Source organism: Corythoichthys intestinalis, chromosome 14 (assembly GCF_030265065.1).
Source record: "Corythoichthys intestinalis isolate RoL2023-P3 chromosome 14, ASM3026506v1, whole genome shotgun sequence".
NCBI lineage: Eukaryota > Metazoa > Chordata > Actinopteri > Syngnathiformes > Syngnathidae > Corythoichthys > Corythoichthys intestinalis.
In genome coordinates this window covers 28,635,729-28,658,165 of record NC_080408.1, presented here as the reverse complement: position 1 = coordinate 28,658,165, position 22,437 = coordinate 28,635,729, and the positions used below count along the sequence as shown (strand labels likewise).

The 22,437-nt window shown below is 37.8% G+C and overlaps 1 protein-coding gene across 1 annotated transcript in view; it reads left to right on the top strand.

Annotated features, from left to right (window-relative positions):
* Positions 1-22,437, top strand: part of pappa2 (pappalysin 2) — a 92,632-nt gene that overhangs the window by 62,181 nt on the left and 8,014 nt on the right. The window contains exons 21-25 of the mRNA XM_057858019.1: positions 5,775-5,988; positions 7,157-7,325; positions 8,360-8,492; positions 9,865-9,986; positions 18,640-18,711. Of these exons, the coding sequence (XP_057714002.1) occupies positions 5,775-5,988; positions 7,157-7,325; positions 8,360-8,492; positions 9,865-9,986; positions 18,640-18,711 (710 nt within the window). The remainder of the gene's footprint in view (positions 1-5,774; positions 5,989-7,156; positions 7,326-8,359; positions 8,493-9,864; positions 9,987-18,639; positions 18,712-22,437) is intronic.

Here is a 22,437-nt window from a genome sequence, read left to right as displayed (position 1 = left end):
TGGGAAAAGTTGTCCAACTTGCTGCATGTGCCAAAAAAATAAAAAATAAAAATAAAAATAAAAAAATCTAATGTCACCCATTTTCTGAAGAGTACTATAATACAACAAAATTGACATATTATAAAACTTTGATATGTTCAGTTGGTTTAGATTATTAAAATTGGCATATAATTTTTAAGACCTTTTTGTATGGGCATCAACTACACACTGAATTTGATTGTTTTTTTGAGGCTTTGTTTTTTTTCCTTTTGATGTCAACACAAAATAGTTACAACTGACAACTAAAACAAAAGAACTGGGCTGAGAGTTCCAAAAAGTTTTAAGAGGAACATAATGAGTGTCAGCTCGTACAATTTGTACTAGTATATTCCATTATATACATGCTGATCAGTCAATGTCATCGATTTCCTTGGTCTACAGCTTTACTTAAACCAGTGTTTCCAATTTTTCCATTCCATTATCTCAGATACGGTCAGTTGTCTGCTTTGAAGATTCAGTACATTCTTCAAATGATCAGAATTAACAAATTTGATGCACACTAACTTGTCTGTGGTCGTTAAGCCGCAGTGAATGCTCAAATGTCATTGTGGAGTCAGCAGTACAACCCCACTTTCTCTAAAAAAAACAGATTGTGCAGAAATAATTCAATTTGTGGCTTCTGGTTACATATTTTTGAAACCCATTCTGCACCAACCAAAGACCGGTGGACTCATAAGGCACGAGAACATAAAAAGTACCAAGTACAGCTAATAAATTTGGATTAAATCTGTGCCAACACGTCTAAAAAGATTATTCTTCATTCATCTTCTCTACACCTCATGAGAGTTGCCGTGTGCTGGAGCATATCCCAGCTAATTGTGGGCACAAGTACACTCTGAACTGGTTGCCAGCCAATCGCAAGGCACAAGATGGATGGAAGATGAACAACCATTCACTTTTACACAAATGGAAAATTCAGAGTGTTCAATTACAATAGCATGCATATTTTTCGGACTGTACCGTGGGAAAACATGCAAATTTTATACAGGAAGGCCGGAGTCTAGGATTGAATTCTTTATCTCAGAACTGTGAGGTGACGTACAAACCAATCTGTAACAGATTATTTTCATTTATGCATTAATATATGTATAATTACTTATAAAATTTCAGAGCCTCCAATCATTCCAATCAGATTCCATGTGAAAAAATAACATGTTCTTTGAGAACTCCCACTATTATCACAGGACTGAGCCTTTAAAAAAACCAAAAATGTTATCTGAGACAAATCAGTCCATGATGTGACCTACTTGTTCCTCTGTGTACTATTTTGTCTTGAAGTTCAATTTTGCGGAATTATTGATTCGTGTCTTGAGGTTTTGAAAATCCACACATACTTACAAGGCATACAACTTTGACCAGCTTGACTGATGTATGCGAGAATGACAGTAGGCAGAAAGAGTGACACACAGGTGCCACATAGGCAGCCAAGTGCAATTTCACAACAACAACAACAACAACAAAAGAAAAAAAGAGGAAAAGATAACAAACACCATAAAAGAATATTCAAGTGGTCTGCTTTGTTAGCACTGGTCTCACAGCAAAATGTTTCTGGCTTCAAATTTTTAATCAGTTGGGTAGTTATCTCAATTTCCAATGTGTCACAAGTATTTGGAACAAAATTTTCTGTAATTTAATTGTTACCTTTATTTCTCACCATCCTACCGTCAGGAGCCAGTGGAAATCACACCATTTCTAAACAACAATTGAGAGAGGAAAAAGAGAATGGAATTAACGACACGTCAAAAAGCAACAACAGCAAAATTATACTGCACACATATGTTTAGCTGTTTTGTCCATCCACACACTGATACTTATATCAATTATTCTTTCAACTTTATTTTCATTATTACAGTATATACAGCATATATAGTGTATATATATATATATATATATATATATATATATATATATCAGAGGTTGCGCTAGACATTTTCGTTGTCTGTCATTTTGACTGACAGGGTCATAAAAATCCGGTCATAATCTATTTTTACCCGTCACTTAAATTTTTAAAATGATAATGATGACATATTCAATAGTATTTAGTTTTCATTCATTTTTAATTAATATTGTAACGCTTGCTTGGCGGCGAAAAATTAGACACGGAAGTCGTGGTATTTTTCTCCCTCTTTTTACTCGGCTTACCGCCAACGACACCAACAAAACAACAACTCCGCCCCCAAAGAAAAAGAGGCAACTATATAGACCCCAATCACCAACGTCACACAATGATCTTAATTGTGGTTGTCAGTCCAAAATCTTCTAAATATATATTAAATGCATCTTACCAGATATAAAATGACTACTACATAGACTGTGTTGATCGTTTGGTGCCCAGATTTCTTGTCGAATTACAGCAGTCCATCTCGCTCTCCTCTTCGGGTCTCTCAGAATATGGTAGAACTTCAAGTCTCTCCGTCTATCTTCTCTGTTACTGCAACCAACCACCACACACGCCTTCACCATTTTGATTATTAATGTTAACGAGCAGAAAAACACGCCGTAATAGGAGGCATGTACGTAGCGGTAATGTGCAAACACGACGAGCTGACACACAATATGGCGGCTCCAGTCAGGGGGGCGGAGTTGTGACGTCATGTGATTGGGGTCTATACACAGGCGGCAATCTAGTCCACCAATTGGGTGACGCGCTGGCACACCGGGTGCACCAATAAGAACCTCGCGTTGATGTGTCAATCACGGTGCCGGCGCCAGACCCCAGTGACGCTACAATATTCTGACAGAATAGCCAAAGACGTCATGCATTAAGATGAATATGCTCACTCGCCACCCTGTGGTCTGGGGTGTGAATTGCAACCTGTCAAAATGACGGACGGACTACAGTTTTTTCCGTCACCGTTTTAAAAAACCGGTCAATGACGGAAAATATTCGGTTAACGCGACCTGCTATATATATATATATATATATATATATTAGGGGTGTCAAACGATTAAAAATTTTAATCCAGTTAATTACAGCTTAAAAATTAATTAATCGTAATTAATCGCAATTAATCGCAATTAATCGCAATTCAAACCGTCCATAAAATATGCCATATTTTGCCATGTAAATTATTGTTGGAATGGAAAGATAAGACACATGATGGATATATACATTCAACATACGGTACATAAGTACTGTATTTCTTTAGTATAACAATAAATCAACAAGATGGCAATACCATTATTAACAATCTGTTAAAGCGATCCATGGATAGAATGACTTGTAGTTCTTAAAAGATAAATTTTAGTACAAGTTATAGAAATTTTATATTAAACCCCCTCTTCATATTTTCGTTTTAAGAAAATTTGTAAAATTTTCAATCAAAAAAATAAACTAGTAGTCCGCCATTGTTGATGTCAATAATTACTTACACAATGCTCATGGGTGCTGAAGCCTATAAAATCAGTCGCACCCAAGCGCCAGCAGAGGGCGGCAAAACTCCGAAAAACACAACAAGTACAGCTTTCACTCTGCTGTCATTTTAATCTGTTTGAGCAGGGCATTTGTGCGTTAATTGCGCCAAATATTTTAACGGGATTAATTAAAAAAACTAATTACCGCTCATTAACGCGATAATTTTGACAGCCCTAATATATATATATATATATATATATATATATATATATATATATATATATATATATATATATATATATATATATATATATATATGCAGTATGAATATATTCATTGGATGAGATAATCAAACCAAAAAAAGAGCAAATTTTTCCGTTTGTACTTTGTTTGGCTCGTGTCTACAATTTGATTATGGAAACATTTTATTGTTGATGTTTTAAATAGAAATAACAAAATATTGTTACGTTTTAGTCCTTTTGATTTTAAATTGCTAATTGAAAATCAAAACATTATATGATAAATGCATTTCATTGTTTAACTTGTTGTACAGGTTTTTTGTTTAACCAAGGAAAGGACTTAACCATCCAAGGCTAAGAAAGGAGTAGTGTTTTAGTAGCCAAGTCAGATGTCTGAATTCATCTCAGTTGGGCATGGATTTTGCTTACACAAATCACGTTGGTGAAGAAAGACGAACAGAAATTCAAAAGTAATGGGTGCTGTAATTTGCCATAACACAAATCCTAACATTACAACACACTGAACGTTAACCTAAAGAGGGAATGACATTTTTAAATTAGGTGAAAGCTTTGTTATATTCGATATTATTAGCACATAGATTAATATTTATTATTAAAAATTAGACATGAAGGAATCTGACCCTCTAGCCAGACCACTGGAACCGCGCTAGCCGAACCGCCAGACACTCAGACGGGGAGGCAAGGTCACCCTATCACACGTCAACAAGAGGGTTCCCGAGAAAAAATGACCACGACTAGTTAAACATTCAGTCTTTTGAACGCTCTTGCTGGGTGGGCCGTGGGCAGGGAGAAGGGTGTGTTTGGCTGTTGTTTAAGATTATTGTCTGTTTATGGATTAGACAGGAGGATTCGGGAGTTACTGTTGTCAGGGCAACGAGGGTTGAGGATTTTGCCACCTCAGCATGAAAGGGGCTCTTGGAGTCTTGTCATTCGTGTTATTAGTTGGATATCGGGCCTTGGTTTTCCTTGTGTCGGGACAGGTTGTCCCGCCATTTGTTCTGGACTGTCCTGAAGAATTGATTGCGGGAGTTGGTGCGTCAATCTTGCTCAGTCAGTTGAATGACGCACGTGCTGGTCTTCCGTGATAAGAAGGCGTTGTTTATCTCTTATGCCCTATATTCTGTTTGTTTTCCCAAACTATGGTATAAGTGCTATTTATTTTATATTAGGTGTGTTCGAGTAATACAAACAGTGAAACAGTAAATGAGAAACGATACCATTCCCTGATTATATTAAGTGTGTTAGAGTAATGCAAACACTTAGACGGTGCCTACAAGAAAAGGTACTATCTCCTTCAGACATTATTAATAGATTTATTTTTCGTGAAAGAGAAACTAGGGATTCTAAAGCAAAGGATCACTTGGAAACACTTGCACTCAGAATGTTGCTCTGCACTCAATAAGTGCTGCATCATTATTTAAAGGCTGCACAAGTCTTTAATACAGTATATGGTCTGATGATTATCAGAAGAATCTTGTGGCATCTATATTACTATATCCATATATTATTAATGTTGTCAGGAGACAATTATGAAACGAAATCGTTAGATAATCTGCCAAATGATTCCATAGTATTGAAACACTCCCTACACTTGTCGCTGCGACAGAGCAGTAAAGATGTGTGTGCTAAATCTGTTGGCCCTCTGGGGGCCCCTGCTGGCTGGGGGGCCCTAGGCAATTGCCTGGTTTACCTAAAGGGACGCGACGCCTCTGGTTAAAATCACCAACAATAGCCAATCAGCCAATGCACATGTAACTCCCACAAGGCATTTGTGAATTTATCAAAGTAGTCTGTGATTGAAAAGTACCCTGTAAAGGGCATAGGCTGTTTCAGTTGAACTGAGCTAGAATAGGCTCCAGATGCCGCCCTGAACAGGACAAGCAGTATAGAAACCGAAAAGGAAGTTTGGGGGGGATTCACAAAATTTTGCTAACTTTTGCTCTGATTGTATTCTATTCTGAGTCTGACATACCAAAATTCTTAAAAGATAATTTAGGAAAATCATTTTTCAAGCATTCATGTAGCCAAGGGAAGAAATCATATGTGAGAACCATTATTTTCTATTACATTGAACTTTGCTTTCCTCCATCTTCTCCTTTCTTTCTTCTAATCTGTATCAGGTGACAGTGACAGACTGGTATGTTTGGAGGATGGTTTGTGGTCTTTTCCAGAAGCCTACTGTAAGATCGAGTGCCTAGAAGTTCCAAAAATTCCCAATGCCAAACTGTTGACGGCAGAGTGCCTTTCTTCGAGCCATGATGTTGGCTCCATCTGCCGTTTCAAATGCAACCCAGGCTTCTATGTATTGGGGAGTCTCCAAAAGAAGATACCGAAGTGAGTGTTTTGGTACTTTTGGTGAGAATAGTATTTTTAGCAGATGTAAAATTTGCTTTCCAATACACACAACCAAAATAATGAAAAATATTGTGCCCGTAATAGGGCTTCTGTAGCCTATTGACTTACTGTATTTTTTTTTTTTTTTTTTTTTTTTTTGTGAGACTAAAAATATGTTATCACAACAATTTCATACATTACTGTTCAATAAACACTCAAGCAAAGTAGAAATAATGCAAAAGCCATTATTGAGTGCAGTTTTAAATCGGCTGTTTTGTACATCATTAGCAAAACTACAACATTACCTATATACTATACAAAAAGGCTCACATTATGGTCCTGTGAAATGTGCTTTATTCATTGGGTAACTACTAACTACTTACTACTAGATAACCATTAAAAGACAATATTTACTGTATGGTAGGTTCATTTCCTGCTTCAGATGAACTAAACTATCTCTTTTCAGATGGTTCAGTCTGTTGGGAATTATCATGTTGATGAGTTCATCTGGTAAATATGCTGTAGAGCTGATTTCCCCCACTGTAATGCCTTTAATGGTGGGTTATTAAATATTAATAAGCATTTAATCTTATATAGAAACCTGTAAAATACAGATTCATTATTTTTTAATATATCAAATTTCCCTTTAGTGAGGTGAAAAACAATGGAACATTTAGATCTATTTACAGTTTGGCATCTTTTGCGTTCTCAAACAATTGCGTAAACGTATTAATAACCCTTGATGCTTTATGAGTTCAACGTGTTAAAGTGAACATGAGACGTTTTAAGCAGATTCATGCCTTTGACACGTGTACTCCTATAACTTTATGCCATTGCAAATACTGTTGCGTTTACACACTATACGGTGTATGACAGAAATATGTTTTAAAGCAGAATGGGTGACGTCTGTGGTTTGGTATATGTTTGTTATTTAAACTGTTAAGATATAATGGGGAAAGTGTAGAGGGGCAGTGACATCGAATGTATCTATATGTATGTGCGTGTGTCTGTGTGTGTTCACTTTGAAATAGTGTTTTAAAGCAAAAGACTGAGTACCTCAGGTCATCCCGATGCTATGTAATGTGCATCAAATGACATCTCCAAGGTCGAAGTGCAAAATCAACGCAGCATAGGACAACTTTTACCCAAGTTTTTCCGTTGTTTTTAGGAAATACTTCAAATGTGAGTGCCTTGAGGGAGGGCAATGGGAGGATGCCTCCTGTGAGCCGATATCTTGCCCAGCATTACCTGATGTATTCCAGGGCATGTATACATGCACCAATGGCCTCAACTATGGTACACTCTGTACCCTGCAGTGTCCAGATGCAAGAGAAAATGTAAGTTTAACAGTTGTAGAACGTTCAGTATATCTAAACATGAGATTTCTTTTGCATGTACAAAAACTCCAGACGATATTGATGTCTAAGGCCACAGCATTAACAGTCGTAATTGGGGAAAAAAATGTTTTCCAACAAGATCTTCAGTGTTTTGATAAAGAAAAGATAAGGAAACCGGACATTGACTTTTCCCTCAAACACTCACAGTGTGATTTCCTAAGATTCCAATTAGAGCTTCTGATTGCTACTAAATGGTCACATTTGACCACCAAATTTGAGTTTGAGTTTTTAAGTTTTCAACTCCATACATATAGGACAGCAATAAACTAAGATTATTATTATCCAATATTTTTGTTGCTGACTAACAACCACTCCACGCTTCAGTTAATATGCCACTTCAAACACTGTGTGGGGAAAGGAGTGAGCAGAAAGGAGTCTGTTTACTTGTTTTGTCACATCAAACAATGAGCAACGGGAGGCCTGCTGCAAAGTACTGTATGTTAAAAGACTCTCAAAACCAAAGCAAAGAGACACAGTAGGAAAACATACTAATCAGAAACAGATATGGGTAAAATTATTTCGCATTATTTTACAACAAGGAGGCTTGTAATAAAGAAGTTGACCAAGTAACATCACAATTAGCGTTTAAACACTAAAACTGCAATTGGGGCCCATCAAAACCATCATATTAGAGCCGACTTGTTAGAGACAGACTTATATTACTTAAAATAAATAAATAAATGAATAAATAAGAGTACTGATAACATACAACCTACTTTTGTGACATATTCTTTGCAATTTGGAAGCGGAAATGTCTATTAGTTATGACGGATTTAATAAAGTTCACTTTTATTTTTACGTCCCCCAATTTGTGATGTTTGTTTCTCTGCATAATGCTGGTTATACTCAAGAAATGATGGTAAATGATATAGACACCAAAGGTATCGTTTCCAACACTTACTCATGAAACGTGTTGTATTCCGTTTTATTTTTAAAAATTGCTATATTATGCGATTTAATTTGCTGGCTTCCAGAGTGTGATTCACTGCACTAAAGAAGGTGAATGGACGGAACAGTTTACCATGTGCTCCGGGCTCCAAGGATCCTGCTCTGCTCCTACTGATCTCAACTCTGTGTCATATAGCTGTGATGAGGGAATGAATATTGGTGAGTAAAATTAACACTATGGATTATATTATTTTTTTAGGCAAACTATGGCATATATTTAGCCTAATCAATTGTAATGACAAGCATATCGTGAATGCAGAAGGGGGTAGTGAGTTGCAACAATTACACAACAACATTTACATTTACTCAAGTTTTTTTTTAAAAGTAGCTTGGATTAAACACACGACTTTCTTTTGCATAATTTTTTTTATTAAGAAATGCAACTTTAGTCAAATGCATTGAGGATTACGTTCTGCTCGGAACTTTTAACAAGAAAAAAGAAAGAAAGAAAAAACTCGTTGGTGAGTGTATTTCATGGAGTTGAAATGTGCTGCAAAAACGGGCAAAATAAAATTGAAACCTTCTTTAAATCCTCCAAAATAATAATAAACCAAAACATAAAAAAAAAACTCAAATTAAGTCATCACGTATGAAGTCATCAAATCGATTTACAGAGGTGGGTAGTAATTCGTTATACTGTACGTTAGAAACATGTACTTCTAAGAGTGGTTTTACTAAGCCATGCTTTTTCTTTTACTTGAGTAGATTTGTGAAGCTACTTTCGGCTACACAATCGTCGTTACATTTTTCCTCTTTATTCCTACATATTAGATTGATTTATTTTATTCTTTTTTTTCCAGCGGTGCGAAGAGTAGGTTTACCAATTTCACCAATGAGAGGTCAATAATAATCACATGACTCCATTACACCAATTACATGCCAGCCCGTTCAATCACGTGGTGTCTTTCATGCACTGTAAAAAAGGAAGTATTTGACATAGAGCGCTGCCCTCAACATGACTCGAAAGCGCTGATTTAAAACTCTCTCCCAGTTTTTATTTGGCACTTTATTTGGAAAACCGGAAATATGATCCATTTAATTTAATAATAGCAACTATGAAGGAACTATTCTCTAGGAACTATTTTCTCCACTAGAAGGTACATATGCTCTTTGGACGAATAATGCTTCATTATTTTCGCTCCTTTTTTCTCTCTCGCCGAAATGTTTTTGTTATTTTTTTTGGCTTAATGCGGTTATGTAATGGGTTATTGTACAGAGCATTATAACAACAGTTCATGAAGATAGGTTTGTGCTGAGAGAGGAATCAAAAATAAAAAAATCTAACGAAAAATGTAAGCGGTTACAATGTTACTCATTACTGGAGAAATTTTTTCACCAAATACTTTTTTACCTTTACTTGAGTACATTTTTTGGATAACTACTTTTACTTGAGTAATATTATTCTAAAGTAACGCTACTCTTACTTGAGTCAAATGTTTGGCTACTCTACCCACCTCTGTCGATTTATCACCCAGGCCTACTCTGTGCTCAGTTTTTCATCTTTAAATTTAAACATGATACTTCTATGCAGGTGCTGTTTGCTTTCCAACATGCATTTTAACCCCTGACATGGACCTTCATGACCCAGTGATTCTGCCTAATGGCTCAACAGTTGACCCTTTAAAACACTGGATGCTTCCCATTAAAGTTCAGGTGAGATTAATGTCAATATTCAAGATTTACATTACAATTTTATGTTTGATGACAATAAGTAAGCAAAATATTACAATATGTTTGAGTGGGGTTCACAGGTAGGGTTAGTTTGTGTCTAACTTAACGACTGAATACGATCAAATTTTTTAGATAAGCGGAACGGAAGATAAATGAAAGAATGTTTTAATGAATTAAGCTTTTCCAAAGGACCCAACAATCCACTCAAAATACTTCTATTTTATTAAAAGTAGCTATATACTAGTAGACAGAAGGAGATCGACAGATGGTTAGAGAGAGTGACAAAGAGAGATTTTGTATAGCTATCTGGATGATACACCCTACCCCGCACCGCGTTAGAATACTGCAAGGTAGAGCATCAAAGGCGAGGCATGGGTAGTTGCACACCAGTCATCAATAGAACCAACCCCATTTAGTACGAAATACCGTATTGCCCCGAATATAAGACGGCTATGTTTATTAGACGACCCCCTCTTTTTCAAGACTCAAGTTTGAAAAAAAGACTTTTTGAACACCAAATTAATTTTTATACAGAAAATAATTACAGTACATCTGAAACAAATGAATATAACAATATATTTGAGAGAAAAAGCATGTTATTTTGCCACATTCAAATCTTAATATCGGAACATTTAAATATGTAAACTAAAGTGCAATCACATTCGTAAATGAATGGCATCTGGTTTTTGAAATGTAAATAAACCAATTAAAGATGTCGCGATCCCGATCGATCGGGTCCGATCACGTCATTTTCAAAGTATCGGAATCGGCAAAAAAATATCGGACATGCCTTTTTTTAATATATATATATTTTTTTATTTAAATCGTTTTTTAATTGTATTTAACGTTACAGACAAAATGTCTTACACTCATCCAGAGTAGTTTTGGCTTAAAGTAGGGCTATCAAATTTATTGCGTTAATGGCGGTAACTAATTTTTTTTTAATTAATCACATTAATTAACGCATGCGCTGCACGACCCACTCACGCATTGTCGCGTTCAATCTATAAAGACGCCGTTTTACCTATAGATAGCGCTAAAATGCATCGTATAATGAGTAGAAAGAATTTTGACAGCCTTTGGAGCCATTTTTTATGTGGCTAAAGCCTTACAATACCCTCTCTCAGAAATTAAATATAACGTGGGAATGTGGGGAAGAAAGGTAGTAGTTGATCATTTTCTTAACACCCTATGTTCTTTCCCAACGCAGAGAAGAAGTGTGTAAGGTAGTAGTTGATCATTTTCTTAACACCCTATGTTCTTTCCCAGCGCAGAGAAGATATATCAATTGGTAGCCCTACGCACAGTCATGGTTGCACTTCCCATCATGCATTTGGGCAGAAGTTAAATGGCTGCAGTATCATTTACTGAAAGCTCAACAAATACACTAGATGGCAATATTTAGTCACAATATACAAAGTCCTGCGATTGGGTGGCAACCAGTTCAGGGTGTCCCCTGCCTACTGCCCGTAGTTAGCTGGGATAGGCTCCAGCACCTCCGCGACCCTTGTGAGGAAAAAGCGGCATGGAAAATGAATGAATGAATGAATATACAAAGTCACATTTATCCTTTAAGAATTACAAGTCTTTCTATCCGTGGATCCCTCTCACAGAAAGAATGTTAATAATGTAAATGCCATCTTGAGGATTTATTGTCATAATAAACAAATACAGTACTTATGTTCTGTATGTTGAATGTATATATTCGTCCGAGTTTTATTCATTTTTTTCTTAATGCATTGCCAAAATGTATATGATCGGGAAAAATTATCGGGAATGATTGGAATTGAATCGGGAGCTAAAAAAAAAAAAAGCAATCGGATCGGAAAATATCGGGATCGGCAGATACTCAAACTGAAATGATCGGGAGCAAAAAAACATGATCGGAACAACCCTAAAACCAATCTATTGTGATAAAACAACAACATTGCAATAACTGCACCATCAAAGTGAGGTCTAACTGTAACTGTAGTCTTAAAACAAATCTGAATAAGGAAAAACATTGCAATAAAATAATGCAAAGTGGTTAAACTTGAGAGTAGCTGAGATTTGTCATGACTCATGACAGAACATTACTCCTCAAGTTCAGCATTCGCTTAATTGGTATCTGGCGCCATCTAGCATCGTGAATGGGTATAATGTCTAGACCCCGAATATAAGACTCCCAATTTTTCAGTCTTCTTTCAATGCAAAAAACACCATCTTATATTCGGGCCAGTACGGTACATGACAAAAAGCAAGACACAGTGAAACATAAAGGTTTGTGTCAGATTTTCTGGACACGTCCTCAGTAGTGTACCTCAAGATCATCGGGTGTTTTGACCATTACTGCTGGACACCCTCATTTGAGGAGCGCATTTGAGAGTCTAAATTGTGTCCAGTAGCAGATGATGTGCACTGTTGAATTAAAAAAAAATAGTTTAAAAACTAATTCAACCAGCACACATTCTAGGTGTCAGTGCAGTCCACCAGTAAATGTTTCAAATTCATTTAAGACACGGGTATCCAAACTATTTCATATAGGGCCGCTGTGGGTGCAGAATTTCATTCCAACAAAACAAGAAAACACCTTTTTACCAATTTGGTGTCGTGTAATCAGATGATTGTAGTCAGGTGGTGTTTGTTTTAGCAGAAACCTTATTGGTTAAACTGTCTGTGCTTGATCGGTAAGAACAAAAACCAAGACCCACAGCGGCCCTTGAGGACTGGTTTGGAGACCAACCTATGATGTCAATGTTTTGCATTTTTAACCATTTAGACGGCAATGACAGAGTGGAGCGTCCTCAAGATTTCCACTCTGGAAGGAGTTTTCAGATTTTTGCGGTTTCAGCCCGCCCCTTCCCCAAATGCAGTTTCCATCTAAGTGATATGGACATCTGGCAAAGTTTTTTTTCTTCTATTCCCCACATTACTATTGTCATCTAAACGGACCCTAAGGCTATCTTTTTTTTTTTTTTTTGTACTTATTTTCCTAAAATAATCAACATTAACATGTGTGTTTTGCCATCCGCATTGTTCCTTTCTGAATATTTTGTGGCAAATCCAGATCACCTGTTTATTGTTTCACATTCTATAAATTTGAGGGAATTTTGCATGTCCTCCTGTTGAGAACAAGTAAGTTGAGGCCAATTTGGGTGACTTCTTTGGATTTCGAACCACTTCCTGTAAATGTTGGATCATTTTCGGCCTCTTCCTTTTGATTTCAGATCACTTCATGTTGATTTTGTGGCCATTCTGAGTCACTTACTTTTGATTTCGGGTCACTTCCTGTTGATTTTGAGACATTTTGAAATCACTTCCTGTTGAAATCAGGACACTTGGAGCATTTCCGTGTGTATTTCTGTTGATTTTGGGGCATTACCGGGTCACTTCCTGTTGATACTGGGTCACTTAATTTTAATTTAGAGTCACTCTGCTGAATTTGCGGCAAATCCATCTCGCATCCTGTTGATTTACGGGCAAATCTGAATTTTCCCTAAGGGGGATCAATAAAGGATAACGTTACCGCCTGTTGATTTTTGGGTGGGGAAAAAAAATATTAGGAGGGGGTTCGTGGGTAATAATTGTTCTTAAAAGGCCACCAGGTCGAACCCTGTGGAAATAAATTCAAGAGTCCAGTCCACTGTGAGCAGAAATTTTCTGGGATTTCTGGTCTATTTCCCACCAAGAATAGCATTTAATATGATTAATAGCTGGCATTACCTGTATGTCGAATCTGAAGTCAAAGGTCAAAAGTAGTATATGTTCTTATTTTGTGGTCGAACAGTCATACACCCCATAACTTATCCAGTATTGGATACAGTCCAGGTCAGCTTGTGAAATTTGAAAACTATTGGCAGGCTTCGTAAGAAGTGGTTGTTTTGCTTCCCTGTTACTATGTAACCTATCTGGACTGTCATGAAAGGTGAGCCACTGAAAAACAGTGAAGAAATAATCCATCAGAATGAATAATGCACTGAAACAGCTGGTGGTCGGAACAACAGCATGCAGTAAAAAGAGTTACTTGATGTTTTCCAATCTTTATGGTTGGACTAAAATTAGTATGATTCAGTGTACATAAAATATACCTCTAATGTGTGCACTCCAGCCATTTCTTGCCTGATTCTCAGTGTGTATGCCAGGGTTCACTAAATCTGGACCTCAGTGCCACTTTTCCTGTCGTGTTTTCCACGCAATGTCCCCTAACACACCTGAATCAAATGATTATGTCATCAGCAACCTCACCAGAAGCCTGATAATGGTCCTGATTATTTTGATTCAGGTGTGTTGGAGGAGGGAGACATGGAAAACACGACAAGAAAAGTGGCACCGAGGTCCGGATACAGTGAACCCTGGTGTATGCCATACTACCAAAGTGAACCTCATTAACACTTTCAAAGGTCCATTTAACATGGCAAATCCGATAATAGAGAAATAAATTAAAAAACACAAAACCTGCTTAAGTAATGTAATTTAATTTCAATGTATTAAAGAAACTGAACAAACATAACAATACAGCCTGTAACAACTCTGTCATGCATCCAAAACAAATACTTTATATATCAGATATTAATGGCTATATTTTTAGTTATTCTGAGGGTAAAATAAATTAACTTTATTATATAAGCTGCACACAGACTACTTTTCATTGTGTCAAAGTGTCATTTTGTCAGTGCTGACCCGTGAAAAGACATACTTAAATATCTGCAGAATTGCGAGGAGTGTGCTCACTTTAGTGATACACTGTATTCTTGCGCAAATGTTTTGCACAATCGGCACACAACTATACTTTTCTATTTGCTTCAGGACATAGCAAGTAACCGGCAACTTTGACTTATATCGCGCTTTTGCTATACATGCGTACTTTCACGCTCACATTCATACACTAATGAGACACTGCTGCCATGCAAGGCGCTGCCATACCCACTCGGCGCAACTGGTGTGAAGTGTGTTGTCCAAGGACACAACAACAATGTTCACAAGCGGTGATAATGGGGTGCTACGAATGAGGGCAACCTCAAAAAGGAAACCATTTAATCCGGGAGTTGTGGCATAGCCAATACGAGAGGGGCCGGCAGATTGATATGTAAGTGCTAACAGCAATATACTAATCAATGGAAAAAGCCCCTCTTGGTTGACTTCTCCACAAGCACTTCAAATGTTCCATATGCCTGCACTGTTGTCATTGGCATTGCTTTGCAACGATAATTCATTTAAACAAGTGTGGTATGGAAAGGCCTTCCTTCCTTCCTTTGTAATAACTGGACACTAAGGATGAAGAGCATTAAAATGACAATACATACAGTTCATATGTACAATACATACATACATGCATACATACAGTGGGGCAAATAAATATTTAGTCAACCACTAATTGTGCAAGTTCTCCCACTTGAAAATATTACAGAGGCCTGTAATTGTCAACATGGGTAAACCTCAACCATGAGAGACTGAACGTGGAAACCCCCCCCCGCCCCCCAAAAATCACATTGTTTGAGTTTTAAAGAATTTCTTTGCAAATCATGGTGGAAAATAAATACCAAAAGTCCATCTCAGTACTTTGTTATGTACCCTTTTGTTGGCAATAACAGAGGCCAAACGTTTTCTGTAGCTCTTCACAAGCTTTTCACACACTGTTGCTGGTATTTTGGCCCATTCCTCCATGCAGATCTCCTCTAGAGCAGTGATGTTTTGGGGCTGTCGTTGGGCAACACGGACTTTCAACTCCCTCCACAGATTTTCTATGGTGTTGAGATCTGGAGAATGGCTAGGCCATTCCAGGACCTTGAAATGCTTCTTACGAAGCCACCCCTTTGTTGCCCTGGCTGTGTGTTTGAGATCATTGTCATGCTGAAAGACCCAGCCATGTCTCATCTTCAATGCCCTTGCTGATGGAAGGAGATTTTCACTCAAAATCTCTCGATAAATGGCCCCATTCATTCTTTCCTTTCCACAGATCAGTCGTCCTGGTTTGCTTTGCAGAAAAACAGCCCCAAAGCATGATGTTTCCACCCCCATGCTTCATAGTGGGTATGGTGTTCTTCGGATGCAATTCAGTATTCTTTCTCCTCCAAACACGAGAACCTGTGTTTCTACCAAAAAGGTCTATTTTGGTTTCATGTGACCACAACACATTCTCCCAGTCCTTTTCTGGATCATCCAAATGCTCTCTAGCGAACTGCAGACGGGCCTGGACGTGTACTGGTTTCAGCAGAGGGACACGTCTGGCAGTGCAGGATTTAAGTCCCTGGCGGCGCATTGTGTTACTGATAGTAGCCTTTGTTACTGTGGTCCCAGCTCTCTGTAGGTCATTCACTAGGTCCCCCTGTGTGGTTCTGGGATTTTTGCTCACCGTTCTTGTTATTATTTTGACGCCATGGGGTGAGATCTTGCATGGAGCCCCAGATTGATTGTATGTCTTCCATTTTCTAATAATTGCTCCCACAGTTGATTTCTTTACACCAAGCGTTTTACCTATTGCAGATTCAGTCTTCCCAGGCTGGTGCAGGTCTACAATTTTGTCTCTGGTGTCCTTCGACAGCTCTTTGGTCTTGGCCATAGTGGAGTTTGGAGTGTGACTGACTGAGATTGTGGACAGGTGTCTTTTATACCGATAATGAGTTAAAACAGGTGCCATTAATACAGATAACGAGTGGAGCCTCATTAGACCTCGTTTGAAGAAGTTAGACCTCTTTGACAGCCAGAAATCGTGCTTGTTCGTAGGTGACCAAATACTTATTTTCCACTGTAATTTGGAAATAAATTCTTTAAAAATCAAACAATGTGATTTTCCGTTTTTTTCCCCACATTCTGTCTCTCATGGTTGAGGTTTATCCATGTTGACAATTACAGGCCTCTCTAATCTTTTCAAGTAAGAGAACTTGCACAATTGGTGGTTGACTAAATACTTATTTGCCCCACTGTACGTACTTCCATACATACACATAATTTGGTAAATTTTTTGGGTATATGTATTCTCGGACTTGCTTAATGAGAATACATCGAATCGAATGTCCTTTCATCAGAACCTAACTAATTTCATTGATTGTCCAGCGTTTCAAGAAAATAACCTTTTAATTTCTCAATTGAATATACTATCACACTCTATGTGTGTCCAAATGTTTTTGAATTACTGGAAATAAGTGCATTCTACATGATGAAAGGCTGCAGCTGACATCCAATTTTTAGGAAACTCATACACACCCACACAATGAACAAACTCAATGGATTGCCAGATTTTGCAAGAAAGTTGGTTATCACTACATCATATCTCATGAAAAGATTCAAGTGAATGCTGTCAACACTGACCCACTTTCGCTTTGCTTTTGGGTGGTCGGTCAGGCAGCCAGAAAACCAGTGGATCTGACCTTACCAAGGTCAAATAGTTGGATAGACGTTTGGTTGCTTACAACATACTCCTGACACTGCCTTGTGATTTCAAGGCATTGTGTTATCTGAAATATCTGAACTGCCTGACTAGCTCAGTCTCCTTATTCACAAGGGAGGATTGCCTTTCTGCCTGCTGTCTGCAAAACACCTTGTCGTACAGTCAATATACAGTTGTGATTTGAGTCCAACAGTTAGATTTCCTCTGTTCTAAGTTTTTGTTTATACATGCCAGAATAAAAGTTTAAATGAACCATAATAAACTAAACCATTATTCCCTCCGTCCATCCATTTATTTGGTTCGCTGGGGTCGTTTTCAATGCAGGAATGACCAGAACTTCACTTCCTGAGCGAACTTGATTAGAAGTCAAACATTCCAGATAGGAGTTTTTTCAACATCCCTCACCTTCCCAGTCTTGTATTGCCCCGTCTTAGCTTTTTCGAATACGTTGCAGACGCAAATTCAAAATGAGAGAATATTTGCATACCAATAAATGAGTAGATAAAATAAAATATCTTTTTAGTGTATTTATTTTTTTAAATTTATTATAGGTTGAAATGGATTTGCAACGGCCTGCATTTGGTTTCATTAATGTTCTACTGAATATCCCAACTTTCTTGAAATTTGGATTTGTAGACATTTTGAGAGTTTAGCCTGCGCAGCTAGAAACTGGAGCTAACATCTATCAACCCAGAGGGCTTACTTTACCATTTAATGCTAGATTTGGATTAACTGATTCTTATACTAACATATTCACATTCTGCAACACTTAAGCAAATGTTTAAGGTCACAGGTTATGGAGTCAGTTCAGTAAATACCAATGCAAATAGAACAGAGGACATTATTAGGCCTCTGTGCCTTTGCCAGACATTATTTGAACAGGTAAGTGGTAATTGTAAAGGCCAGTCGCGACGGGAACCTAGAAAACAGTATTTTCAAACTGCTGCATTGACGTGCTGATAGCCAAAGGGAGAGGTATTTTTGCGGCGCCCTGAACCTTTAGTAGCGTCACTTATGTGGCATAGCCTTTTATATACAATCTTATTGTTTTGCTCACTGCATTGGTATTGAAATGATTTGGGTTTGTACCAGACATGGAAACACCGCGTTTCTGTGTAGCCAAAATAGTTTGTAGGTCTGTAAATTTGCTTGCATTGGAATGTTTTTTTCATTTCACCTTTGAAAATTTTACTATGTAAATCATTGGAAAATTATATTTCTTTATGTAGGATTGCTGAACTTTATTATTATTTTTGCTCTGATTTACAGACCATTGTCTGCACAGGGATGATGAAGTGGTATCCAGCCCCTGAAAACATTTACTGCATTCAGTCATGTGAGGTAGGGGTCATAAGAGCTAAGTATTGCATCAGTACCTGATTGGGTGCAGATATATTTTCTCCCTAGCATTCCGTTCCTATCCATTAAATTATGTGTATTGTTTTGCCAACATGAAAGGCATTAATGTCACCCGGGTTTATAAAATCGTTAAATGGGTGAATGTCTTTATACAATCTTCACTTGACAATGGATTTGGCCAAAAAAATACAACAATATTTATGGCTTCAGAAAGACAATATTTCACAAATCTACTGTTTGTGATCCAGTTAGAAATTTGAACATTTTTCGAAGTCACACAGGAAAGAGTGAAATCATTGCAACACACCTTAACACATGCAGCCATATTTTTAACACCCTTCAGTCTATTAAAGGTCGATGTTAATACATTAGTATTGTATGTAAATAAGAAATACATGGTTATAACATTTATTTTTAAAATAAACTATTTTGTGTACATCCAGCTTTAACATTTGTGGTGATCCCCTAATAGCAAACACCATTTCCGAGTTAAAAAAAAAAAAAAAAAAACTAATTTGCAATACACTGTGGGCCTCTCTAAAAGCCCAAAGCCAATTATTGTTTGACTATTATTTGTTTGATTCAGAAAATCCTGGAACTAGAGCTGGAAAACAAACTGTTGATTAAACATATTCCCCAGAACTGCCAGCCAACATTTTCCTCTTCCATTTTACAGTGAATGTTGTGAAGCAAAACAATTGCCTAAAACTTGGTCTTCCATAACAACACAAATGATTACAGCCAACATCTGTTTCTCATGTGTTTTGCTTTCCTTTTTTTGCACTGTTAATCATTGACAATTACCATAAATGTCATCCAACTCATGAGCCACTGTGCAACTAACTGTTAGTTACTAAATGCCTTTAAGAATACATAGCTATTTTATGTCAGAATATCTACAGAAATTGTTTTGCCATTATGATAAAGCAGCAGGGAAAGTAATAGATTCAGTTGTTGAGTATTATGAGCAAGCTGAAAACCACAACAATTCACTGTACATAAGCACTGATTCAATGGTGGCATGGTAAGTTAAACCATCGGTCTTCACTCCAGGTGATGCTTCCATTGCACCTGCAAGAAGTTGAGCCATGTGTTCGAATTCAAGCTAACATCCTCTGCAATGTTTACCCCAAGGAATGTAATGGAAGCTACTCTCTCCATGCATTTCCTTTATATGGTCAGTGGAGCGTTGTCCCCCGTCTGCTTCCTGAAGTCAATGATCACTTTCTTTGTTTTGGAGGTGGTCAGCTCCAGGTTGTTCCTGAAACAACACTCTGACAGCTCCCTTACTTCCTCTCTCTAAACTCTCTCATCGCCCTTTAAGATCAAGCCCAACACAGTGGTGTCATTGAGGCACGTGATGATGGTGTTTGAGGGGTGGGAACATAGTAAATGCATACAAGAAGGGGCACCAGACACAGTCTTAAGGGAGCCTGTGGTGAGTGTCAGGATGGCGGACTGCAGTCGACATATCTTTAAGGCCAGATATCGGTCAGGAACCCCATGATCCAGAAGCAGATGAGGGTGGAGGGAGCTACAGTGCTGGCCAAAAGTACTGGCACCCCTGCAATTCTGTCAGATAATGCTCAATTTCTCCCAGAAAATGATTGTAACTACAAATGCTTTGGTAGTAATATCTTCATTTTTATTTTGCTTACAATTTAAAAACACAAAAGAGAATGGCACCCTTTGAAAAATCATGTGATGCTTCTCTAAATTGTGTAATTTACAGGACCTGTTACTTACCTGTGGCACATAACAGGTGGTGGCAATAACTAAATCACACATGCAGCCAGTTAAAATTGAATAAAGTTGACTCAACCTCTGTCCTGTGTCATTGTGTGTACCACGTTGAGCAAAGAGAAAAGAAAGAAGACCAAAGAACTGTCTGAGGACTTGAGAAGAATTGTGAGGAGGCATGGGCAATCTCAAGGCTACAAGTCCATCTCCAAAGACCTGAATGTTCCTGTGTCTACTGTGCGCAGTGTTATCAATAAGTGTAAAGCCTATGGCACTGTGGCTAACCTCCCTAGATGTTGATGGAAAAGAAAAATTGACCAGAGATTTCAACGAAAGATTGTGCGGATGTTGGAATAAGAACCTTGACTAACATCCAAACAAGTTCGAGCTGTCCTGCAGTCCGAGCGTACAACAGTGTCAACACGTATTATCTGTCGGCGTCTGAATGAAAAGGGACTCTATGGTAGGATACCCTGGAAGACCCAGAGATATAAAAAAGCCAGGCTGGAGTTTGCCAAAACTTACCAGTGAAAGCCAAAAACCTTTTGGAAGACAGAAGTAGAGCTTTTTGGGTAAAGCCATCAACATAGACTTTACAGCAAAAAATACAAGGAATTCAAAGAAAAGAACACGGTCCCCAGAGTCAACCATGGCGGAGGTTCCCGGATGTTTTGGGGTTTCTTTGCTAACTCTGGCACTGGACTGCATGACCATGTGCATGACATTGTTGCAGCATAATGTAGGGCCCAGCGCAAGAAAGCTCAGTCTCCCTCAGAGGTCATGGGTCTTCCAGCAGGACAATGACACAAAACGCAGTTCTCAAAGCACTAGAAAATGGTTTGAGAGAAAGCACTGGAGACTTCTAAAGTGGCCAGCAATGAGTCCAGACCTGAATCCCATAGAACACATGTGGAGAAATCTGATAATGGCAGTTTGGAGAAAGCACCCTTCAAATCTTAGAGACCTGGAGCAGTTGGCCAAAGAAGAAAGGTCTAAAATTCCAGCATAGCTTTGTAAGATTCTCACTGCTAGATACCGGAAGCGGTTGTTTGCAGTTATTTTGTCTAAAGGTTATGCTACTAAGTATTAGGCTGAGGGTGCCAATACTTTTGTCTGGCCCCTTTTTGGAGTTTTGTGTAAAATGATAATGATTTAATGTTTTTTTCATTCTATTTTGTGTTTTTTCATTGCAAGCAATAGAAACGAAGATATTACTACCAAAGCATTTGTAATTGCAATCATTTTGTGGGAGAAATTGAGCATTATCTGACAGAATTGCAGGGGTGCCAATACTTTACTTATACTTTACTATTATGCCAGGTATACTGTAAGCCTCTTGAAGCACTCCATCACCACAGACATCAGAGCCACTGGTCTTTGGTAATTTTGGCCAGTGAAGGTGGTTTTATTGGGCACTGGGATCATAGTATCCCGTTAGGACCTTCCTTGGGTCCCCAGTAGTACACCTAATATCAGAATATCAGGACACGCATAGAATATGACTAGTCTATGTGCTTACAAAGTAGTTAATGGACAATTCTAATCGGTTTCCCCTGTGAACCTAAGAGAATTTGTAGACCACAGTCAGCTCAGATGCATCTAAGGTCTAAGGTAAGGAAGGTCTAATTTCACAAATTCTAAATTTCTTTGACATGATTTTATCAGCACTCTGTGTGTGCTTCACAATGAGAGGATACAGTTTTTGGATGATTAGGGCGAGTGGAAACCTGTGATTTGTGTGAGCATTGCTGTCAATGTGCCATTTTTTCCCTGAAGGATTGTTCAGTCAAAACCAAAATTCTCTTTGAACGTTTTAATCTGAGCTCCAATCCAGTTCTTACACACAAGTTTGACACACATTCACTCAGACCAGTCTCAAGTTCCCAGTGACATTCCCTCTAGGAAGAGAACTACCACTACATGCTTCAAAAATTTGTTTTGTGGACCCCCAAAGTCTATGCAGAGAAG